The 18,040-nt window shown below is 42.1% G+C and overlaps 1 protein-coding gene across 37 annotated transcripts in view; it reads right to left on the bottom strand.

Moving 5' to 3' along the window:
• The window catches only part of TCF4 (transcription factor 4), a 338,871-nt gene that overhangs the window by 1,013 nt on the left and 319,818 nt on the right, over positions 1-18,040 (bottom strand). For 12 of the 37 annotated variants that reach the window (XM_083702697.1, XM_083702727.1, XM_083702702.1 and 9 more), the window contains 4 exons: positions 14,413-14,548; positions 10,952-11,114; positions 7,244-7,473; positions 31-6,380 (listed from right to left, as the gene is read on the bottom strand). In XM_083702697.1, the coding sequence (XP_083558823.1) occupies positions 6,244-6,380; positions 7,244-7,473; positions 10,952-11,114; positions 14,413-14,548 (666 nt within the window). In that variant the 3' untranslated portion in view covers positions 31-6,243. Of the gene's footprint in view, positions 1-30; positions 6,381-7,243; positions 7,474-10,951; positions 11,115-14,412; positions 14,549-18,040 lie in introns of those variants that run through there. The other 25 variants (XM_083702699.1, XM_083702712.1, XM_083702708.1 and 22 more) reach the window with 6 other exon arrangements.

Genomic DNA, 18,040 nt, shown 5'->3' with positions numbered 1-18,040 from the left:
AATGAAATGAAACGAAAGTGTCAGAAGCAGTTTATAAAAATGGCACATTTATTGCTACAGAACGGTCATGTACATGACGGCATCGGATAACTACAGATGGGAAACAGGTAATGGCCTACGGCAAGCTGTGTTTGTTTGCTTTTTTTCTCTCTCTTCTTGAAGGAACTCCAGCACACAACCTGTTTGGACACTTCTACAAATCAGAAAGTACACCAAAAACATGGAGGGGAAATTGAGGCACTCAGCCACACGTTGAAAACAAAGTGTAACTGTATTAACTTTTTTCTTCTTCCTTTTTTTGTCCCTATTGTAATTTTCACCTCCCCCCCCCCTTTTTTCCTTTTTTGAACTGTTGCAGCTACTACAGGGTCGCAAAAAAAAAAAAAAATCCTGCCCCCCCCCGCGACCTACAACTAAAAAAGAAAAAGAAGCTACCATACAATTTCATCTTAGTAACACATGGTCAAAATAACATCTTTTAAATAGTAAAATAAAGTAACAAACTTTTACTCAGAATGATTCAGAAAATCTATAAAGAAGAAATATTCAGAATCTGACGATTCCCCTCCCCCGCCCCTTGCAATATTCATGGTATAAAAGGATTGCTCCTGTGAAAAATAAGCCAAATATATTTTTTATTTTTTAAATTTAGGGTTTTTCTTTTATCCTACTAGGGTGTACTACAGTTCTATTTTATAGCAAAAAGGTCACTAGACAAACGAAGCTTTGTAACAAAAAGCCAGGCACTGATACATGGTAAATCTCTGCTTTTTTTTTTCTTCTTCTCTTATCTTCACTTAGTTGCATCACAAGTAACAAGAATGAAAAAGGCCACAGGTCATATATTTTCACCATTACATAAGTCTATAATACTTGAAATGAGTATGCTCAAACCAGCACTGCACAAAGGTGAGTCAATTTCAAGTCCCAAGAGAAAGAATATGTTATTTTGGAAAAAAGAAAGAGAAACAAAACAAAACAAGCTGAAACGGTCTTGGTGCCCCATTGTGCTGGAATTCATCTTATTCCATCTTTAAGATCCCTCCGCCCTACCCCACTTCAAGTGAGTCAGTGGGCCAAGTTTAATCTATTTGTGCTTTTTCTTCTCCCCTGATGAATTCTCTTCATTCCTGGCAATGTACTGTATTGTTCGCTTTCCCCCTCCCCCCCCCGGCACAGATTGAAGCGTGCCTATCAGAATAGAAAGATGAAATTTGCAAATTCCACCCCGTTCCACCCACGCACCCCCCCCACCCGCCAAAGGAAATTAACAAACGAAACAAATCGGAAGACTGCATCGGTACAAGTTGCATCACTGGTTGAACTGACAAGTTGTCTGTATACACATTAGTGTTCCTTGCAGCTACACGAAAGACAAATGTGAAAAGGAGAAAGGAAAAAGAAGTTCTAGATGAACAGATTTCCCTAACCAGCATATTCATAAATTACTTGAATGTGGAGGTGGATCACCCACTAAAATATCTGATGGGTTTTTGAGTACTGTTGGTTACAACACATAGCCCTCCTTGAATGTTTAAAAGCCAAGCCACCACCAGGTCGATTATCAAGTGACAGCTTCCTCCGAGGACACCTGTTTGAAAAGACAGGAGCAGGGGGAAGGCCTCAGAGGTTTGTGGTGTCTTGTCTCTTACGGCCAGACCCTAAATTAATGCATGCACGCAGCAAAAAAATAAGAAAACCCAAATGGGGGGAGGTTGGGTGTGTGAGACAAAGGACAGTGTGGCTGAATAGTTTTCAAGTTTAAATTCCATTATGGAACAGGAAACCATCTCAAAAGCCATACGGATAAGATTACCATTTGATACATCACTAACCTTTCTCCTGGTTCTATGTAGATCATCAACAGTTTAGAAGCATGCTCTGTGCATAAGTGCACATTGAAAGAAAGGTGATTTTTTTAAAAAAAAAAATCCTCCTATCACTTGGGTTGTGATTTTGACAGAATAAAGTGATCTTGACTCTGCATGTTTAAGGTGTGACATAACTGCTAGGTGATATTATTATTATTATTATTATGGTTATTTACTGGTATTCTGTTTGGAAGGCATAATTAAATGGAGAAAAGGGTTTTATATTCATTCTCCCATCCTGCCCCTCAACAGCCTCATTTCAGTTATCACTGCAGTTATCTTTTAATTTAGGTGGGCAACACTCAGTGGTCTTGAAGTAAGTAAATGGAAAAACTGTCCATGGAGATGGTTTATAACAAAAATCCCCCCTCAAACTGTTCGTTTTCATATAAAAAAAACTTTTAATGTCAAGCAATTTTAATATCCTTTAAAGGAATCCTTCAGTCTGTCCAGAATACTAGTACATAGAAGAATTAGGATTACCCATTCACCTGCATAAATGCTATTAAAAGTATGGCATTTGTACTGAAACGTTCTGAGCTAAACTAATATGGTCTTTGCTCTGTTAAGATGGTTTCAATCCACCTCCACATTTGAGAAACTTACTGACAAATAAAAGCATTTAAAGTTTTACTGCTACTGAACATATTTACAATTTTCAACACACGCACACGCACACACACAGCTAATCAAAATGTTTATGGATATGTAGAAGGTGGTTCACATGGTAAACTATCATATTTGTTCTTTATGTTTTTCAGAAACATAAAATTCAGATTCTCGTATCTCACTACTCCATGAGATTTTGTTTCAACCACACAGTTTTTTTAAAAAAAACACAAAAAACTGATACAATGTATTAAAACACATAATAACAAGAGTCTACATGTAAAAATATAACTTTTACATACACAATTTCAAAATAATGATACGTTTGCCATTTTGTTGCATAAAATTTACAAATGTATTTTCCCCCCATTACTATGTAACTGGCAAAACAGGAGAACAGATGGAACGTCTAGACCGTTTTCAATGGACTTATGGCGTTTACTCAGTGCTGATAGGTGGAAAATCTACTTGAACAGGGAGATTTCATTTAAAAAATACATGCCAAGTTTGTGTGGCTATTTAAAAAAAAAAAAAACGGAAGCTGGAACAGGAGACAAAAGGATGCTGACGAAGACAATTTGGGAGCACTGTTTGTTAATTGTTCTATACCGTATACCAAAGTCAATCTTTTGAAGATTCGCTATGGATACTAGTCTCTGCTGTGCCCAAAGCTAGTTGTTGGATCAGTTGCTGTGCCATAGGTTTGATCTATGCTACAATTATATATATATATTTATATGTTAAGTAAAAACTTGGTTCATACTGGCCAGAGAAATACTGCTCTACTTCCCCCTCCTCAACAAAGTGCAACTTGTTGCTTTAGAACGGGTAAGGCTTGTTCTAAATGCTGCATTACAAGTGGATATTGGCATTATTTTCATAAATGAAGGAGGAGGCAGCTAATGGTCTACCTTTCATTAATCCACTTCTTTTCCTTTAAAAAAATGGTGTGTGTTTTTCCCCTTAAAAAAAACCCCACAAAAATCTTTCATACAACTAGCAACAACCCCCTTTGTAATCCCCCCCCCCCCAAATCTGACCATGTATTCTGAAATGCCTTGCTGCAAAATTGTATTCAGGCTACACACATTAGGTTAACACTTCTACTGGTTCGTTAAAATCACAGCCACCTTTGATTTATGTTATGTTTTCGATGATATAAACATTGGAAGGCACAGTGGTAACATTGTAGCATTCTAACCTTGTACCTCTGAAAATTCCAGAAATAGTGTCTAATGAGAGAGAGAGAAAAAGAGAGAGAGAGAGAGAGAGCGCAACATCTACAATTCGGACAAAAAACGCAAACGAAATCAGCCCACAACTGTTTGGACCAAGCCTCCGCAAATGCTGCCTTGCAGTGATGCGACTTGCCAAGTCCTGTATTCTCCCCAAAAGACTGAAGGAACAACTCTCTACTTATTTTACGAATGATAAGTAACATCAGGGCCAGCGTTTCGTCCTGAACTGCCCCCTCCAGCAACAGAGTTGGCGCTACAGGCTACAACAAAAAAAGGGGGGACCCAAAATGGGGGAGTGGGAGAGAAATAAGACCAAAAAAAAAAAAAAAAAATCAAAAAATCATTATTTACAGTAAAATCTTTTTTTAAAAAAGTTAATCGGTACTTTTTTTTTTTACAGGAGCAAAAAAGTTTGAAACAAATGAACAAAAGCTTACCATATTCACTAATTTTAATATATATTTATATATATATATTTATATATGTGTGTGTGTGTGTCATAGGTCTATAAGATCCATCTGTTCCTCCTACCCCAAGGAATGGCTAATGTCATCACTTCAGTTTTCATTAGGTCGTTTGCTGGTTTTGTAAATATGTGGGTAGCAAAAGCTTCCCTTTTTAATATCCAGTAAGTATAAACACTAGCTGACTAGTACACCAATGAAAACGTTCATTTTTTTTTCTTCAGAAGTACACTTTTCATTATTGCAAGTTTACAATTTTTAAATTAAATATTTTTTTTTTCAGACTTACAAATTAATTATATTTTTTTTTCCAAAAGAAGTTTAGGCACAAATGCATTGTCCCACAGTGTGGAGAAGATTGCCAATTCAGTCTCTTGGCTGTGCATTTACAGCTCCTAACATACTGCTTGAAACATTCTGAATGATATGTTGAAAAAAGACGTCCCTCAAGTTGCACTTTTCTTTTTGTGTTTGTTTCGAAATCGGGAATGCTGAAATCTCTTGCGTCTGTGATTCGTAACTACTCAGACTTGTCTTATTATATTACAAAAAAGGGGGTTAAGTGTTTATGTGGGTTTAAGATAATACAGCTGTTAAGGAAGTGGTCTCTGGTTTACGTAAAGAAAATGTGGCAACTTGGACCTGCAAAAGAAGTGAAAAATATTTAGGTCAATTCTTGCTCTTATTCTTAATTTTCCATACAATATACAGTTTTAAAAGTGCATTTTAACATGCTTTACAAGCCATTTCTCAATAAATCTCACCGTACTATTGGGATGTAGATTTTTTTATGCCCATTTTAGAGATATGGAAAAAGGGCACACTCGAATGATGGTGGCCTCGCTCTCTAAGATCCAAGAAAAATCTGCCCCCATCCCAGTAACTCCGAGGCAAGGAAAGGAGGCCAGCTGCAGAGGCAGAGTAGCACAGCTCAAAGACCACCTCCTTTCCTGATGGCTCTGCTTTCACCCTTTAGGTTGGCACTGCCTGTACTTCCAGCATAAGGCTGGGGTTGACCGGTTGATGGCCTTGGGTAGAATTTTCTTTATCCTGCTGGCTTCAGCTGGTCACGTGGCTGCTTTTCTACCTAACCCACATGCCGAAGATGCACAGGACAAGTTGACAGGTGCAGTGCTGGTTTAAGGGATGTTAAACAAAAATTGACCACCTGGTGCCATCTTTTAAGAAGAAGGGAGACTTCCTCAGACCTGCCCTCTTCAAGGAGGCAAGGCTAGAGGGGATAGGGGGCAAAAACAGAGCCTCCAGTTTGGGTTTGCCTGGCTCACCCACATAAAGCTGCAGAAGGTGTGTGGTGGCTTTTGCTGCCACCAGGCCACAGTAATGTGAGGCCCATGGCAGGCCATGAGTAGATTAAAGACTAACCAACAGTCCAGAGCTGGGTGAGCTTACCTAGAAATGGCAACGCATAAGGAGGAAAGCCCCTTTAACTCTGTCAGGTAAGATACCAGCACCAAAGGAAGTTATTCATGCTACTCTATTTGCCCGTAGAATATTGCTAGAAGCTGCCACCTGTCAAAATCTCCAAATACGCATCTTGCGTTTTTATTCTAGGGGAACAGTGCAATGGCGCAGCTCAGGTGGCATTAAATACCTACCGAGTTGCAGAGAGATTAATGTGTGTGAAGAACTAAAAAAGTGGTTCAAGTAATAAAACCAAGTGTGCTGTATGGAAACATTTTAATCAATAAAATCAAAGTGGGAAATATATATATATTACGGGGCCAATAGCAGGAACCAAGTGAATGTTTGGGAACATGGATGCCTATGCTTGGATGTGTTTCTGACTTCCAATGGAAGCCGCCCAAGGTTATCGCCTGCCTGATCTCAACCAGGAGGTCATTCTACAGGGCAGGAGCTACTACCGATAAGGCCCTTCTTTGCACTACAGGCAGATGTACGTTGTTGGATGGCCAGCAGGGGCTCCCCAGCAGATTGCAGTCAACTGTCTGCCTGTCTGGAAGAAGGTAAGCCTTTCAGCTATCCTGGTACTGAGCTAGTTGAGGGTAGGTTGCAATAAACAAACTTGCCTTTTTTGTTTTTTTACATCTGTCCCATATGATTAGATGTGTCTCCCATCCCAGGGTGGGGTCCTGCCAAAGAAAGGGGAGGGGGGTCCGAAGATACTTTCTCTTCTTCCCTTCTTTTCAGACATGCTGCTTTAGGATTCAGATTCCTTTCTGCAGAACCAAAGCAAACGGGCATTAAACTTGTTAGCATTTGAACATGGTACCAGCTTACTTCACAATCCCACAGCAACACCTTCCCCTCCTTTTCATTCTCGGTGTCTCATGAATCTCCATTAGAATAACAGTACATGAGAGCAGTACATGTGAAAAGGATCTAGGAGTCTTGGTTGACCACAAACTTGACATGAGCCAACAGTGTGACGCGGCAGCTAAAAAAGCCAATGCAAGTCTGGGCTGCATCAATAGGAGTATAGCATCTAGATCAAGGGAAGTAATAGTGCCACTGTATTCTGCTCTGGTCAGACCTCACCTGGAGTACTGTGTCTAGTTCTGGGCACCACAGTTCAAGAAGGACACTGACAAACTGGAACGTGTCCAGAGGAGGGCAACCAAAATGGTCAAAGGCCTGGAAACGATGCCTTATGAGGAACGGCTAAGACAGCTGGGCATGTTTAGCCTGGAGAAGAGGAGGTTAAGGGGTGATATGATAGCCATGTTCAAATATATAAAAGGATGCCACATAGAGGAGGGAGAAAGGTTGTTCTCTGCTGCTCCAGAGAAGCGGACATGGAGCAATGGTTCCAAACTACAAGAAGGAAGATTCCACCTAAACATTAGGAAGAACTTCCTGACAGTAAGAGCTGTTTGACAGTGGAATTTGCTGCCAAGGAGTGTGGTGGAGTCTCCTTCTTTGGAAGTCTTTAAGCAGAGGCTTGACAACCATATGTCAGGAGTGCTCTGATGGTGTTTCCTGCTTGGCAGGGGGTTGGACTCGATGGCCCTTGTGGTCTCTTCCAACTCTATGATTACTATATAATTAAAACAGGGACATGTTGGCCAGGCATCTAACTGACCTCTGACTTGCTGCTCTAAGCTGAGGATCACAGCTACAGCTTGATGCAAGATCAGAAGTTTGGTCTGGGGCTTGTCGCTCTTCAGGTGAAGCTGCACCATCCGGCCCAGCTCCTTGAAAGCCTCATTGATGTCTCGGACGCGGAGGCGCTCACGAGCGTTGTTGGCCATTCTCCTCTCTTTCTCACGCTCCGCCTTTTGCTCCGGTGTAAGATCTTCATCATCGTTATTGCTGGGAGGCAAACAGAAAACAGTATTTTCTAATGGTGTAGAAAATGCAGGTGTTCTACAAGAGTTCATACTATGCTCAAGTCACAGAATGATCTTTGCTAGGAGGAGATGCAGGAATGCAGCAGTTTTGGGGCACACTGTTTAGCCTGTAAAATTGTAACTTCACCTGTGATGGTAATGCAGAAGGCTAAAAGCGACACGAAAGGTTAATGCTTTAATGGTACACTGATTTGGTTTTTAGACTCTGCACAGCATAGAGATTTCGGAAACATTAAGAGGATTAAAAATACTTTTAAATAAAGCTATATAAATATATCACACTTATTTAAACTCCAGAGTCCACACATACAAATACCTCTTTTTAAGATCTGGGAATCAAGTTTCTTGGATTGCATGCAATTCACTGAGAGTTACTCTTGCACAAGCCAAAAGCCCCACTGCAAGGAAATTAATTTCTGTGGCTTGCACCCAAAGCAGAGCTGAGTGAATGTTCCATCAGTGCAAGGATTTGTGCTTGTGCAAAATCCCCCAAACCTTTTCCAGGGATTCCCCCACACAGCAGGGGATGGAAGTCCATTGTGGAAGCAGAAATCCTTTCACTGACAAAACACAGTAGCTGAATATTGGCCAAAGTGGCTTGTCCAGGACAATTTCCCATGCTCAGTGAGGGCAAAAAGATAAGAAACATACATCTGCATTTTTTTAAAAAAACCCCTGCATTGTGGCATCAGCTACATTCAAGAAAACAATATGTAGATTATGCTGTGTTAAACCAAAATTAAGATAACCCTTTGTCCTTTGTTATAGTTTATGCTTTTGGCTGGGCTTTCTGTGCTCAACACATTTTGGTCCTTTAAGGCTTATTTTCTGTGTAGGTTTATTATGGGTTATTGCTGAAAAGTTGATCTAGTCTGCAGCTGACCTGTGTTGCCTATAATGAAAAAAGTCAGGAACCTGTCTTGACATCCCTCAAAGAAATGCTTTGTGATTTAAATAAGGTGCCACTCTGAGGAAGACAGATGCCGAGGTAACTCTGTACTTGGCTAGGACGGCTGCGTTATGGAGTTTCATTCTATAATCTATACTGAGGAATATAAATTGCAGCAGCAGCAGCAACAGTTGTTGTCGAAATGGTGGTGGTGATAACTGAATGGTTCTCCGCTTCTTCCTCTGCCACATTTGTCGTTCTGGTGGCAATCAGAAATGACACTCACAGGGGAGACTGTTTCATGTATGGGGGTGAATTTTCTGCTCTGCACAATCTATGCAGCACGAGCATACTGCAATTATGTTGCTTTATTAAGAGAGTGCAGCTGTAGATTTCTCCATTAGGATTATTAAAATAGTTTTAAGGGTGGTCTATGAGGGTGAAAAAAATAGGTGATTTTCAAAAGCCTCGGAAGGGGGGCATTTTCTTCCACGATGCTGTTTATGATCCTCACCCCTGGAGCAACTGACCTGTGTGGAGACTTCTTCAGCTACATAAGCACTGAACCACACGCACCTCATGGTGGGCATGGGTAGAGTGTGTGAGGGGCCTTGGCAGGTTGGCTATGGAGCAAAGGCCTTAGGTTGCCTATTGACCTGGACTCTGCAGTCATCATCTAAGACCCTTCTTTGTGTCTCCTCCATGAGAAGTCTGGAGTTTGGCAACATGAGAACGGGCCTTTTCTGCAGCGTCTGTGGAATTCCCTCCCCAGGGAGGTTCATCTGGCGGCTTCATTATACATCTTTAGGTGACAGGAAAAAACGTTCCTTTTCAACCAGGCCTTGAGCTGGTTGGTATTCTATGCTTCAGGTTACAGACTCCGCTAACCCAGAAATAGTACCTCGGGTTAAGAACTTTGCTTCAGGATGAGAACAGAAATCGTGTTCTGGCGGCGCGGCGGCAGCAGGAGGTCCCATTAGCTAAAGTGGTGCTTCAGGTTAAGAACAGTTTCAGGTTAAGAACGGACCTCCGGAATGATTTAAGTACTTAACCCGAGGTACCACTGTATTTATTTTGTGCTTCTTATCCTGTGTTTTTATCTTGTGAACTGCCCTGAGATCTTTGGATGAAGGGAGTGTATAAATTTAATAAATCAAAAAAGTTGCTTCTGTAGGAGATTAGCTAGTTCTCCTGGTTATATTCACAACCCTAAGCAGAATAGTCTTAAATCCTTCTCGTGTCTCTGGTTGTATGTGAGCTACGTCATTCCTTGCACATAAGCACACCATGCCAAAGCCAGTTGAGTTTTCCTTATGGGTTGTCATCTTGATCTGATGATGACTCAGGTGTTCACGTTGCTGAAGGCAGTGACCAGGCTGAAGGGAGCCTGTCAAGGCTATTTCACTAGCAAGCAAGTTACATTACACCTGTATCATTGGCTCTGACTGGCCAGGAAATTCTTCCAGTCACTGGCCCACTGAAGGAATGGAAAGGGCAGAGAAGTCATGGGAAATGCTGAAGCAGCATAGAGTCTGCTGGCTAAATGTGGGTATGCATCTAATCCATACACTCTTTGCTTCCAGCCTTTATTTTTATGAAATACCGTATCATACTTCCTGTCCAGTGCCAATGACTGATGACTTCTCTACCTTGATCTCATTCTTTCTCGTCTGCCAGCAGTCTGGATTTACTATCAGTTGTAATTCTCCTTTACACTGAGCCTAAGTTTTTGTTTCATTTTTAAAACCGTAAGTTTCTACATTCTATTTATTTTTGACTCCGAACTCCATATTCTCCCACATTTGCAAGGGCAGAAGACAAGGGCCGACCAGCTTGCTCACCTGCCTCTCGATTGTGTCAGTGAAAAAGTCTTGATGATAAAACCGGAGGACAGGTTTTCACTAATGCTCCGCAGTGATTTCTTGTGCGGAACATGAAGAACAGATTGAGGGCCGGTGGCGATCCACGCGAAATCATGCAAGTTAGGGGCCACTGATGCTTTGTGAGCGAGAAATGCTGGTCTGTGTGAGGAGGACCAGGCCATTCTCGGGATCAAGATGTGATGAAACCACTCAGCGCCATGCAAAAAGCTCAACAAAGGGTCTCAGATGGTACAAACAGGCTTAGCTTTGTTTATCCCAATGAAGCTACTATACTGATATATATATCCGTTCATAGTTACGCACATAAAAAGGCAGAAGGAAAACAAGTATTCCGCTGGGTATAAAATGTTATACAAATGGCATCTGTTTTAAGACATATTCGTTTTCAAGCAAGTTATCTCTGAATTTGATTACTTACAATACATACCCCTCTCTCTCTAAATGTAAATTTTGTTTCTTTTGTCCAATTCCATGACCTAGATGAAACTTCCGGCCCTTCCAGTGTACACGCATCCGAACAGATACTCCAAGTACTACCAAAAAGGGCCATCGGCTTCCTGTTACCTTTTGTCTGACAAGAAGAAACTCCAGAGTTTCTCCTTGTCCCGTTCACTTCATCAAAATCCAATAAAGGAATTAAATGAAGCGACACTATTATATACTGTTACCTAGATCTTGACCTAGTAATTGATTTGATATCCTTCTTGTCGTCGTCTAACTTCTTGTCCTCAGAAGATTTTGCGTCCTGAAGGTTTTCGTCTCCCTCGTCATCAGATTTGATTTCGGAGCTCCCTGAAGATACGCTTTGTCCTTGAAGGCCAGTTGGCATGCCTAGGTGGGACGAACAAGCAGACACACATTTCCTGGTAATATAACTTAAGCAAAGGTATTAAGGAATTTGTATGCACGTTCCTCAGAAGTGCAGCTATTGCACTTCTTTCCTTAACTGCAGAATTTCTTTTCACAAAAGGGGATTTTAAGAAAATTGTGGCTAAAACTGGTTCCCCACCTCTGATTTCGTGGCTCTGGTCTATTCTGATCTGCTTTGGAAGAGTTAACAATTTCAATGCCTACGGATCACCAGATTTAACTGCTTTAGAAACCATAATTGTGATCAAGCACACATATCTACAATCAAGGGCAAGCACAGATACTAGGCGATGAGACAAGAAGAAGATCTTTCAATAGCATTTTCTGAAGGAGAATAAATTTAGGACTATCTAATTTCTCTGAAGGGGTATTCTTAATTTATCTGGCTGCAAGCAGTCCTTCTCTACTGCACGGAAGTAAGTTTGTGGGAGAAGGCCGGGGGGGGGGTTGGAGAAAGGCCAGCTATTGACACGACCAGATAACACAGGAGAATAGATTAACAGGAACAAAATTTGTTGATAAGAAAGACTATTCCTTAATACACAAAGTACTCACTAAGCAAGTCACCAAGTCCAATCCCCTGCAATGCAGGAAACTTTTGCCCAATGTGGAGATCAAACCCACAACCCTGAGATTAAGAGTTTCATTGAATATCTTCTGGATTGATGGCATCCCACTCCAAGAAAGAAACAGAGACTCTGTTTTGGTCCTAATCTCCTATTCATGTACCATAAATTCTGCCAATGCCATCTTATTTGGGTCTATATAAGTCATGATGCTGCCCTTCATCGTTTCATTGGCTATGGACCCCAAACAGGTGTCTAACAAATCTTTTTAATTTTTTGTGGAGCCCCTTAATACTGACTGCTCCTCATATTTTATAATCCTGACTTGCTGATTCATCTCTGTACTGGTCCTGATTTCCCCCTCAAATTTAGGTGCCACCTAGCTTGAGTAATGCCCCCCATGTGCTGATTTTTCTCTTAGTCTTCCAAATTCAGTTCCCCATTCATGTTCCCATCCTGTTTTCTTTAATGTGTGTATTCAGATATACTAGAATATTTTTTTGCAATCCCCACTGGGATAATTTTCCAGTCCCCTGGTTGATGATCTGGCTTCCCCTTTCTAATTTAAAGAGGTACATTCAACAATGAGCAATGCTTGTACCCCTGAGTATCCGCATTGTGAAATTCTTTTATACCAGCGGCTATGAATAATGCTCAGTTTAAACTTATAAGATAGCGGAGCCTGATGTTCAAGTGCTTTCAATCAATAATTTGCGGGGGGTGGGGGACCTCAGGGTCTCACATTTCCTTGAAAAAAACACACACCCAGGTTTGCCTCTGTAAATAAAGTTTCTCTTTCTCCAACTTTTCCCCTGCCCAAGCGTATGGTGTGGTAGAATGAGGCCTTGTGGTTAGCTGTGGGGTGATGCAACTCTCCATGGCAGACCCCACCACTGGGTGAATTAGCTCAGCAAAAGGGATAACAAGAGTGGACCAGAAAGGAGACTGTTTCTATTTGGCCTGCTTCGGGTGAATAGGAGCCCAAACATGGGACGTAATCACTTTCAGTTTACCAGCGATGAAGCTGAGCACGACATAAGGGCTTTGCCTGCCCACCAGTCACTGACCCTTACGTCTGCTACAAACCTATACTGAGCTCACTAAGGTCTCATCCAAATACAACATCTGATGATTCCGAGGATAAACATATGCTGTTATAATGTTCAGGTATAATGGATTCTCCTTAAAACATTATATAAATTTATACCTGTCAGGGGCTCAATACCGTATTCTGACCCCTGGGCTTCAAATCAGTTATATGAACATTTGCTGTTTTGCCTAGACAGGAAGGAGGAGGCTCCACTGGAGACTGGATTCATATTACAGTCCACCCACCCCCCGAGACATGACAGTATTATGGAAACATTGTTACTCATGATGTATACACTCATTTTTTATTTTATTAATCCTAAATTCATTGCAGGCTTGCGCTTCAGAAACATGCAAAGCCAACCAAACTGAGGCGGAAGAAATCTATGTGTACATAACGAGCATTAATGGTTCATTGTGTTCCCTCTAATAATTGTTGTTGTTGGCAGATGTCTGTCTCAAGAGACAATGGAGTGTGCCCCTGGGGGTGAAGTCAACCTGCTGTGTTAGCAGCACCGAAGTGACATCTTGGGGAGCAAGCCTGGGCAGTGTGTATGGAAGTGCTTGGTTGCCCAGAGGACAAGACCCTGCTCTTGGCCTTGCTGATGTGGTCAGAAGGAAAGCAGAGCAGCATTTAGTAGGAATCTGCCTTATACCAAGGTCCTTCTAGTTCACTCTGTCTGCTACAGCTCTCTAGAGTTTCAGACAAAGGCCTTTTTCTATCCAGAGATAGAACTGGTACTTTTCTCATGCAAAGCTATGTGCTCAACAACAGAGCTACAATTTTTCTCGTTGATTGTCTGGATGTAGCCTTGGCTCCAGTCAACTTCCATAATGCTGCTGCATAGGTATTTATCAATGTCACAGGATCCCACCCCCCACTCCCAAAGCACAGTAAGCACCTGGACCATGAAGACAATTTATTTGAAAGCTTGCAGATGTGGTAATACTTTAGGGTTCTCTGCATCACAGAACTACCAATTCTCTCCAGTAAACAGGCCTCCTCATTAGAGTGTTCCTGTAACTACATATCCTGTCTGCAAACAAACCCAAACTGTTTGTTTATTATATTTGCCTCATGCAGAAGCCCCTAGGCCAGGGATAGCCAACGTGGTGTTGCCTGCCAGATGTTGTGGACTACAATTCCCATGATGCAGGGAATTCTCATCCATAGTATTTGAAGGCTAGCACACTGCCTACCTTTATTCTACGCAAAGCACAGAAAACCAGATTTTAAAATTTGACAGCCAAATACAACTATTAATAGAAAAGAAAAGCAACTTCAGCCTTGGTACAATTACACCGAAACAAATGAACAAGCATCTCCTATCCATGCAATAATCTAGTTAGCTGTTGCATCTAGCGAGTATTATGTTGCTATCGTTGGACTTGTAGGTTTGAACTAATGACAAAGTCCAACAAATTGTTGCATCAACTTTAAAGGACATTGTTCGTCAAGTGGCAATGACAGTGCAACATTAAGGTCTACAGATACTGTGGAAAGCCACACTGCAGGACTGCACACAGGTCTGCTAACACAACGGCGCAGGATTCAGTTATGGGTCAAAAATGCATCACTCAGAGTCCGGCGCTCCCTTACTCACCTCTGTATGGATCTTGAGGCTGGTTTAAGTCGGGAGATGTAGCAGACTGTACTGGCAGCTGTGGGACTGGGACCTGATTTGGCACGAGTGGATGGCTGCCGCGGAGGCCAACAGCATCCTCACGATGAGCCCCAACCTGTAACAGAAGAGCGGCAGGGAGGCATTAATAGGAACCTGTTTGGGTGAAACGAAGGAGAGAAGCAACAACTCCTAGAGACTGTACGGGGAGAGGCTGGAAAGAGACGTGGGCATTTGAGAATAATGCCAAGGTTCCCCATAGCGTTTCACTAGAGGGCGCCTGGGTACTGCTATAGGTACGTACTCTGTATGTATATGCAAAAACACTTAACGCTCAGTAAGATGCTGTGCAGCACATTTAGTGACAAATACGGCAGAGGAGCTCAGGCAGGTAAAACGTCAAATTGCCTCTCCCAGGGTGCTGCAGCGGAGAGCACTGATTCGTACCCATCTGTCTTCTATCATGTCCGCCAACAGATCTGACAATTATCTTAATGCCCATATGCTTAATTGTGGGCTTCTCAATTCCCTCATTGCTATCAGAAATCCTGCAGGAATTTCAATTTGGCATCAGACTTTCGTTTTAGGGGGATAAGATTCTTGGGCCTGCCATTCCCCCCTCCCCTTCCTCCCCCCTCCCCACTTTCATAATGCCAGCTAAGCCTCTGACAGTGGGAGCCACTGAAGTTATCTGACATTTCCCCCCACCCCCACCAGTTTGGAGCAAACACATATATCTATCTATATATGTATAGAACACCTGGCTTTCCAAAAACTAGAAGCCCAGGCCCCACTCTAAATTAATCTTCACTGTTATGTCATTAACCACAGAATTTCAGCTCCAAAAGGGGCAGTTTTCTTTGCCAACGCAATGACTCTGGATAATATATCAATAAAGGTTTTATTAACCACACCAGTAATGCCATCATTGTAGGCATGATGGTGTCAGCATAATGGCACTATTGGCATTAATGGATGGAGCCAGAATAAGGAAGACAAAATTTCCGCACGCCGCACTGTTGTTCAGTGCACCTGTGGGTTAAATCTGTTTTGGGTTTTAAGTAAAGAAAAAGATACACAAGGACACAACACAGCCTTGCTATTCTAAGTGTGCAAGGAAACATATGAAATGGTTGCCTAATCAGATTGACTAGAAGTCTTATTTGTGCACCACTTCTGCTGCTGCTCTTACTGTCTATAGCAATGTACCTGAAACTATTAAGGTCCTGTACAAATATAAGAGAACAAGACAAGGATCTCCCTAATGGACTTATTAGGGAGGAAAGGGAATGAAGGGGAAAGAGAAAAGCTAGGGTGAAGAGACGCCTGCTAAGGAGTTGCTTAATGTCAGATGTCAGTTGGAGGGACATTCCAGGGGGAAGAGGGAGCAAGGGGAAAGGAACATAAGTGGAAATAACATAAGAGCCTGTTGGATCAGGCCAATTGCCGATTAGTCACACTGTGGCCGACCACTCACATGCAAAGCCCGCAAGTAGGACCGAAGCCAGGCTTCCTCAAACTTGGCCCTCCAGATGTTTTGAGACTACAATTCCCATCATCCCTGACCACTGGTCCTGCTAGCTAGGGATCATGGGAGTTGAAGGCCAAAAACATCTGGAGTGCCGAGTTTGAGGAAGCCTGACCTAAGTACATGAGCGCTCTTCTCCCCTCCAGCAACTAGTATTCAGCAACTAGTATTCAGAAAGCATTACTGCCTCTGACTGTGAAGGCAGAGCAGAGAAAGCAAAACCGGTAACCTTAAGTATATATAAGGGATTGGGGGAATAGTCCGGGAGTAGCACGTAGAGAAAGAAGACAAAAGGTTTTTTTTAAAAAAATCCCTCCGAGGGTAGCAGGAATGCAACTGCTGCTTGTCCACCTGATACATTTGAAATCTGCAGCACCATTGTGGGAGGGCCGTGGGCCAGAGGAACAGGGCCACGGAATCCTTTGAAGGAATGCCCATAGCACCGTGAAGATGAGATAATGAAGATTACATATTCCTGTCAAGCTGTTCTTCCTCCATGCAATTACCATTGTGAGACGGGGAGAGCAGGGGTGAGTCCACTGTCCCCTCCTCTTCCATACATCCCCACTCCGGCAGCCCCCCTCCACGTGTTTGGGGCTCCACATCTGCAATGGGGAAACTTTTCTACATGAGTAGGCTCCTGGCCTGATGAGGGTACTAAACCAAGTGAGGAGGTTAATCTCTGTTGCAGATGTCCAGCCCCCAACATGTGGGGCACCCCAGAGATGGTGAAAGGGACATGAGGGAGTGGGTAAGGTCATATGGTTCACCCAAGTGATGATAAGCATGTGAGGCTGGAGAATGACTGAACAGATCACCTTGCAAGATCAGGAATCTCAAAAGGTGGTAACAGCAGAAAAAGAAGCTATGAAATGTTGAAATTAAGAGAGAAGGAGATAGTCTTAAATTTATTATGATACTTAGAATGGTTTACACCTTGAAATGCAATTGCTTTTATTCCAGACATTCCTTTTCAGTCAGGAATGGTTTCATCTTACTGTATCGGAACCCTGTGGGTCCACACAATATGGCATTTTGAGTCTCTAATGGTATCATTCACTGATCAGAATTTGCAGAGATTAAGAACAAGGAATGTTTCTAATCAGGCCTACGAGACAATATAGCCTAATTGTTACCAGGAAGACTGAAAGACAGATTAAAAAGAATTCTGCCAAAGCCAAGAAGAAGAAAAAGAAAAAGCATGGTATACTAGGCATAACTTTGCTAATCCACAATGACTATAAATGACAATTCTCCATTGATTGCATTTTAAAATTATTAATTTCAAGGTAATGGCCCTCTTCTCTGGAGGACTTCCACAAACAGGAGTTATACGCAATAATCCCCAACTGGGGAGCAAGAAGGCACTGCAGAGCCTAGAATGGAGTCCAAAGTTGAGATTCTACACTTGTTACAAGATGGCAATGAAGAAGCAGAAGCTGCTGGGCCAAATCCTGCCCTTAGAGAGTGTTGCCTGGCCCCTTAGTTGCCAACCTAGAGGAAATGTCTCTAACACAACAGAACTTGCTTGCACACCTCTTTAGGGAATGGGGGCTGAAGGAATAACAACTCTCTTAATTCCTTAGACTGGCCCTTCAGAAATATTGATTGCTGACTAGGGTTTTAAAGAGGCTCTGAAATAAACGGCAAAGTGAAGGATTTTTAACAAATCTCAAAGATTTAACCGAGTCATATTGCCTTTGGATTGTATGAGAAATAACAACTGTAGCCAACTACTGTTTTTTCCGTGGACAAATGCAGTTCAGGCACTGAAGGCAATAATCTGTTTTCATTCTTGGGTGGAGTTAATGTAAGAGTTATAATGATTTCATCTGGGTCTATCATGTAATGAGAGAGAGAGAGAGAGAGAGAGAGAGAGAGAGAGAGAGAGAGAGAGAGAGAGAAGGCACACATATTACCATGACAATGGAGCAGATCTTTCCTGGCCACTGTAAAGAGATTAATATATTTTGAAAGATCTCCACCAAATTAAAAAATCCCTGCTAACCCATGTCCAAAATTTGGGAATAAACAACTGAGAATGTCACTTCTGGACATCATAGAACTCTACAGTTCTATGAT

The sequence above is a fragment of the Podarcis gaigeae genome (genome assembly GCF_964106915.1).
Source record: "Podarcis gaigeae genome assembly, chromosome: 11".
In the NCBI taxonomy this organism is placed as follows: domain Eukaryota; kingdom Metazoa; phylum Chordata; class Lepidosauria; order Squamata; family Lacertidae; genus Podarcis; species Podarcis gaigeae.
This window is presented reverse-complemented; position numbering and strand designations above follow the sequence as displayed.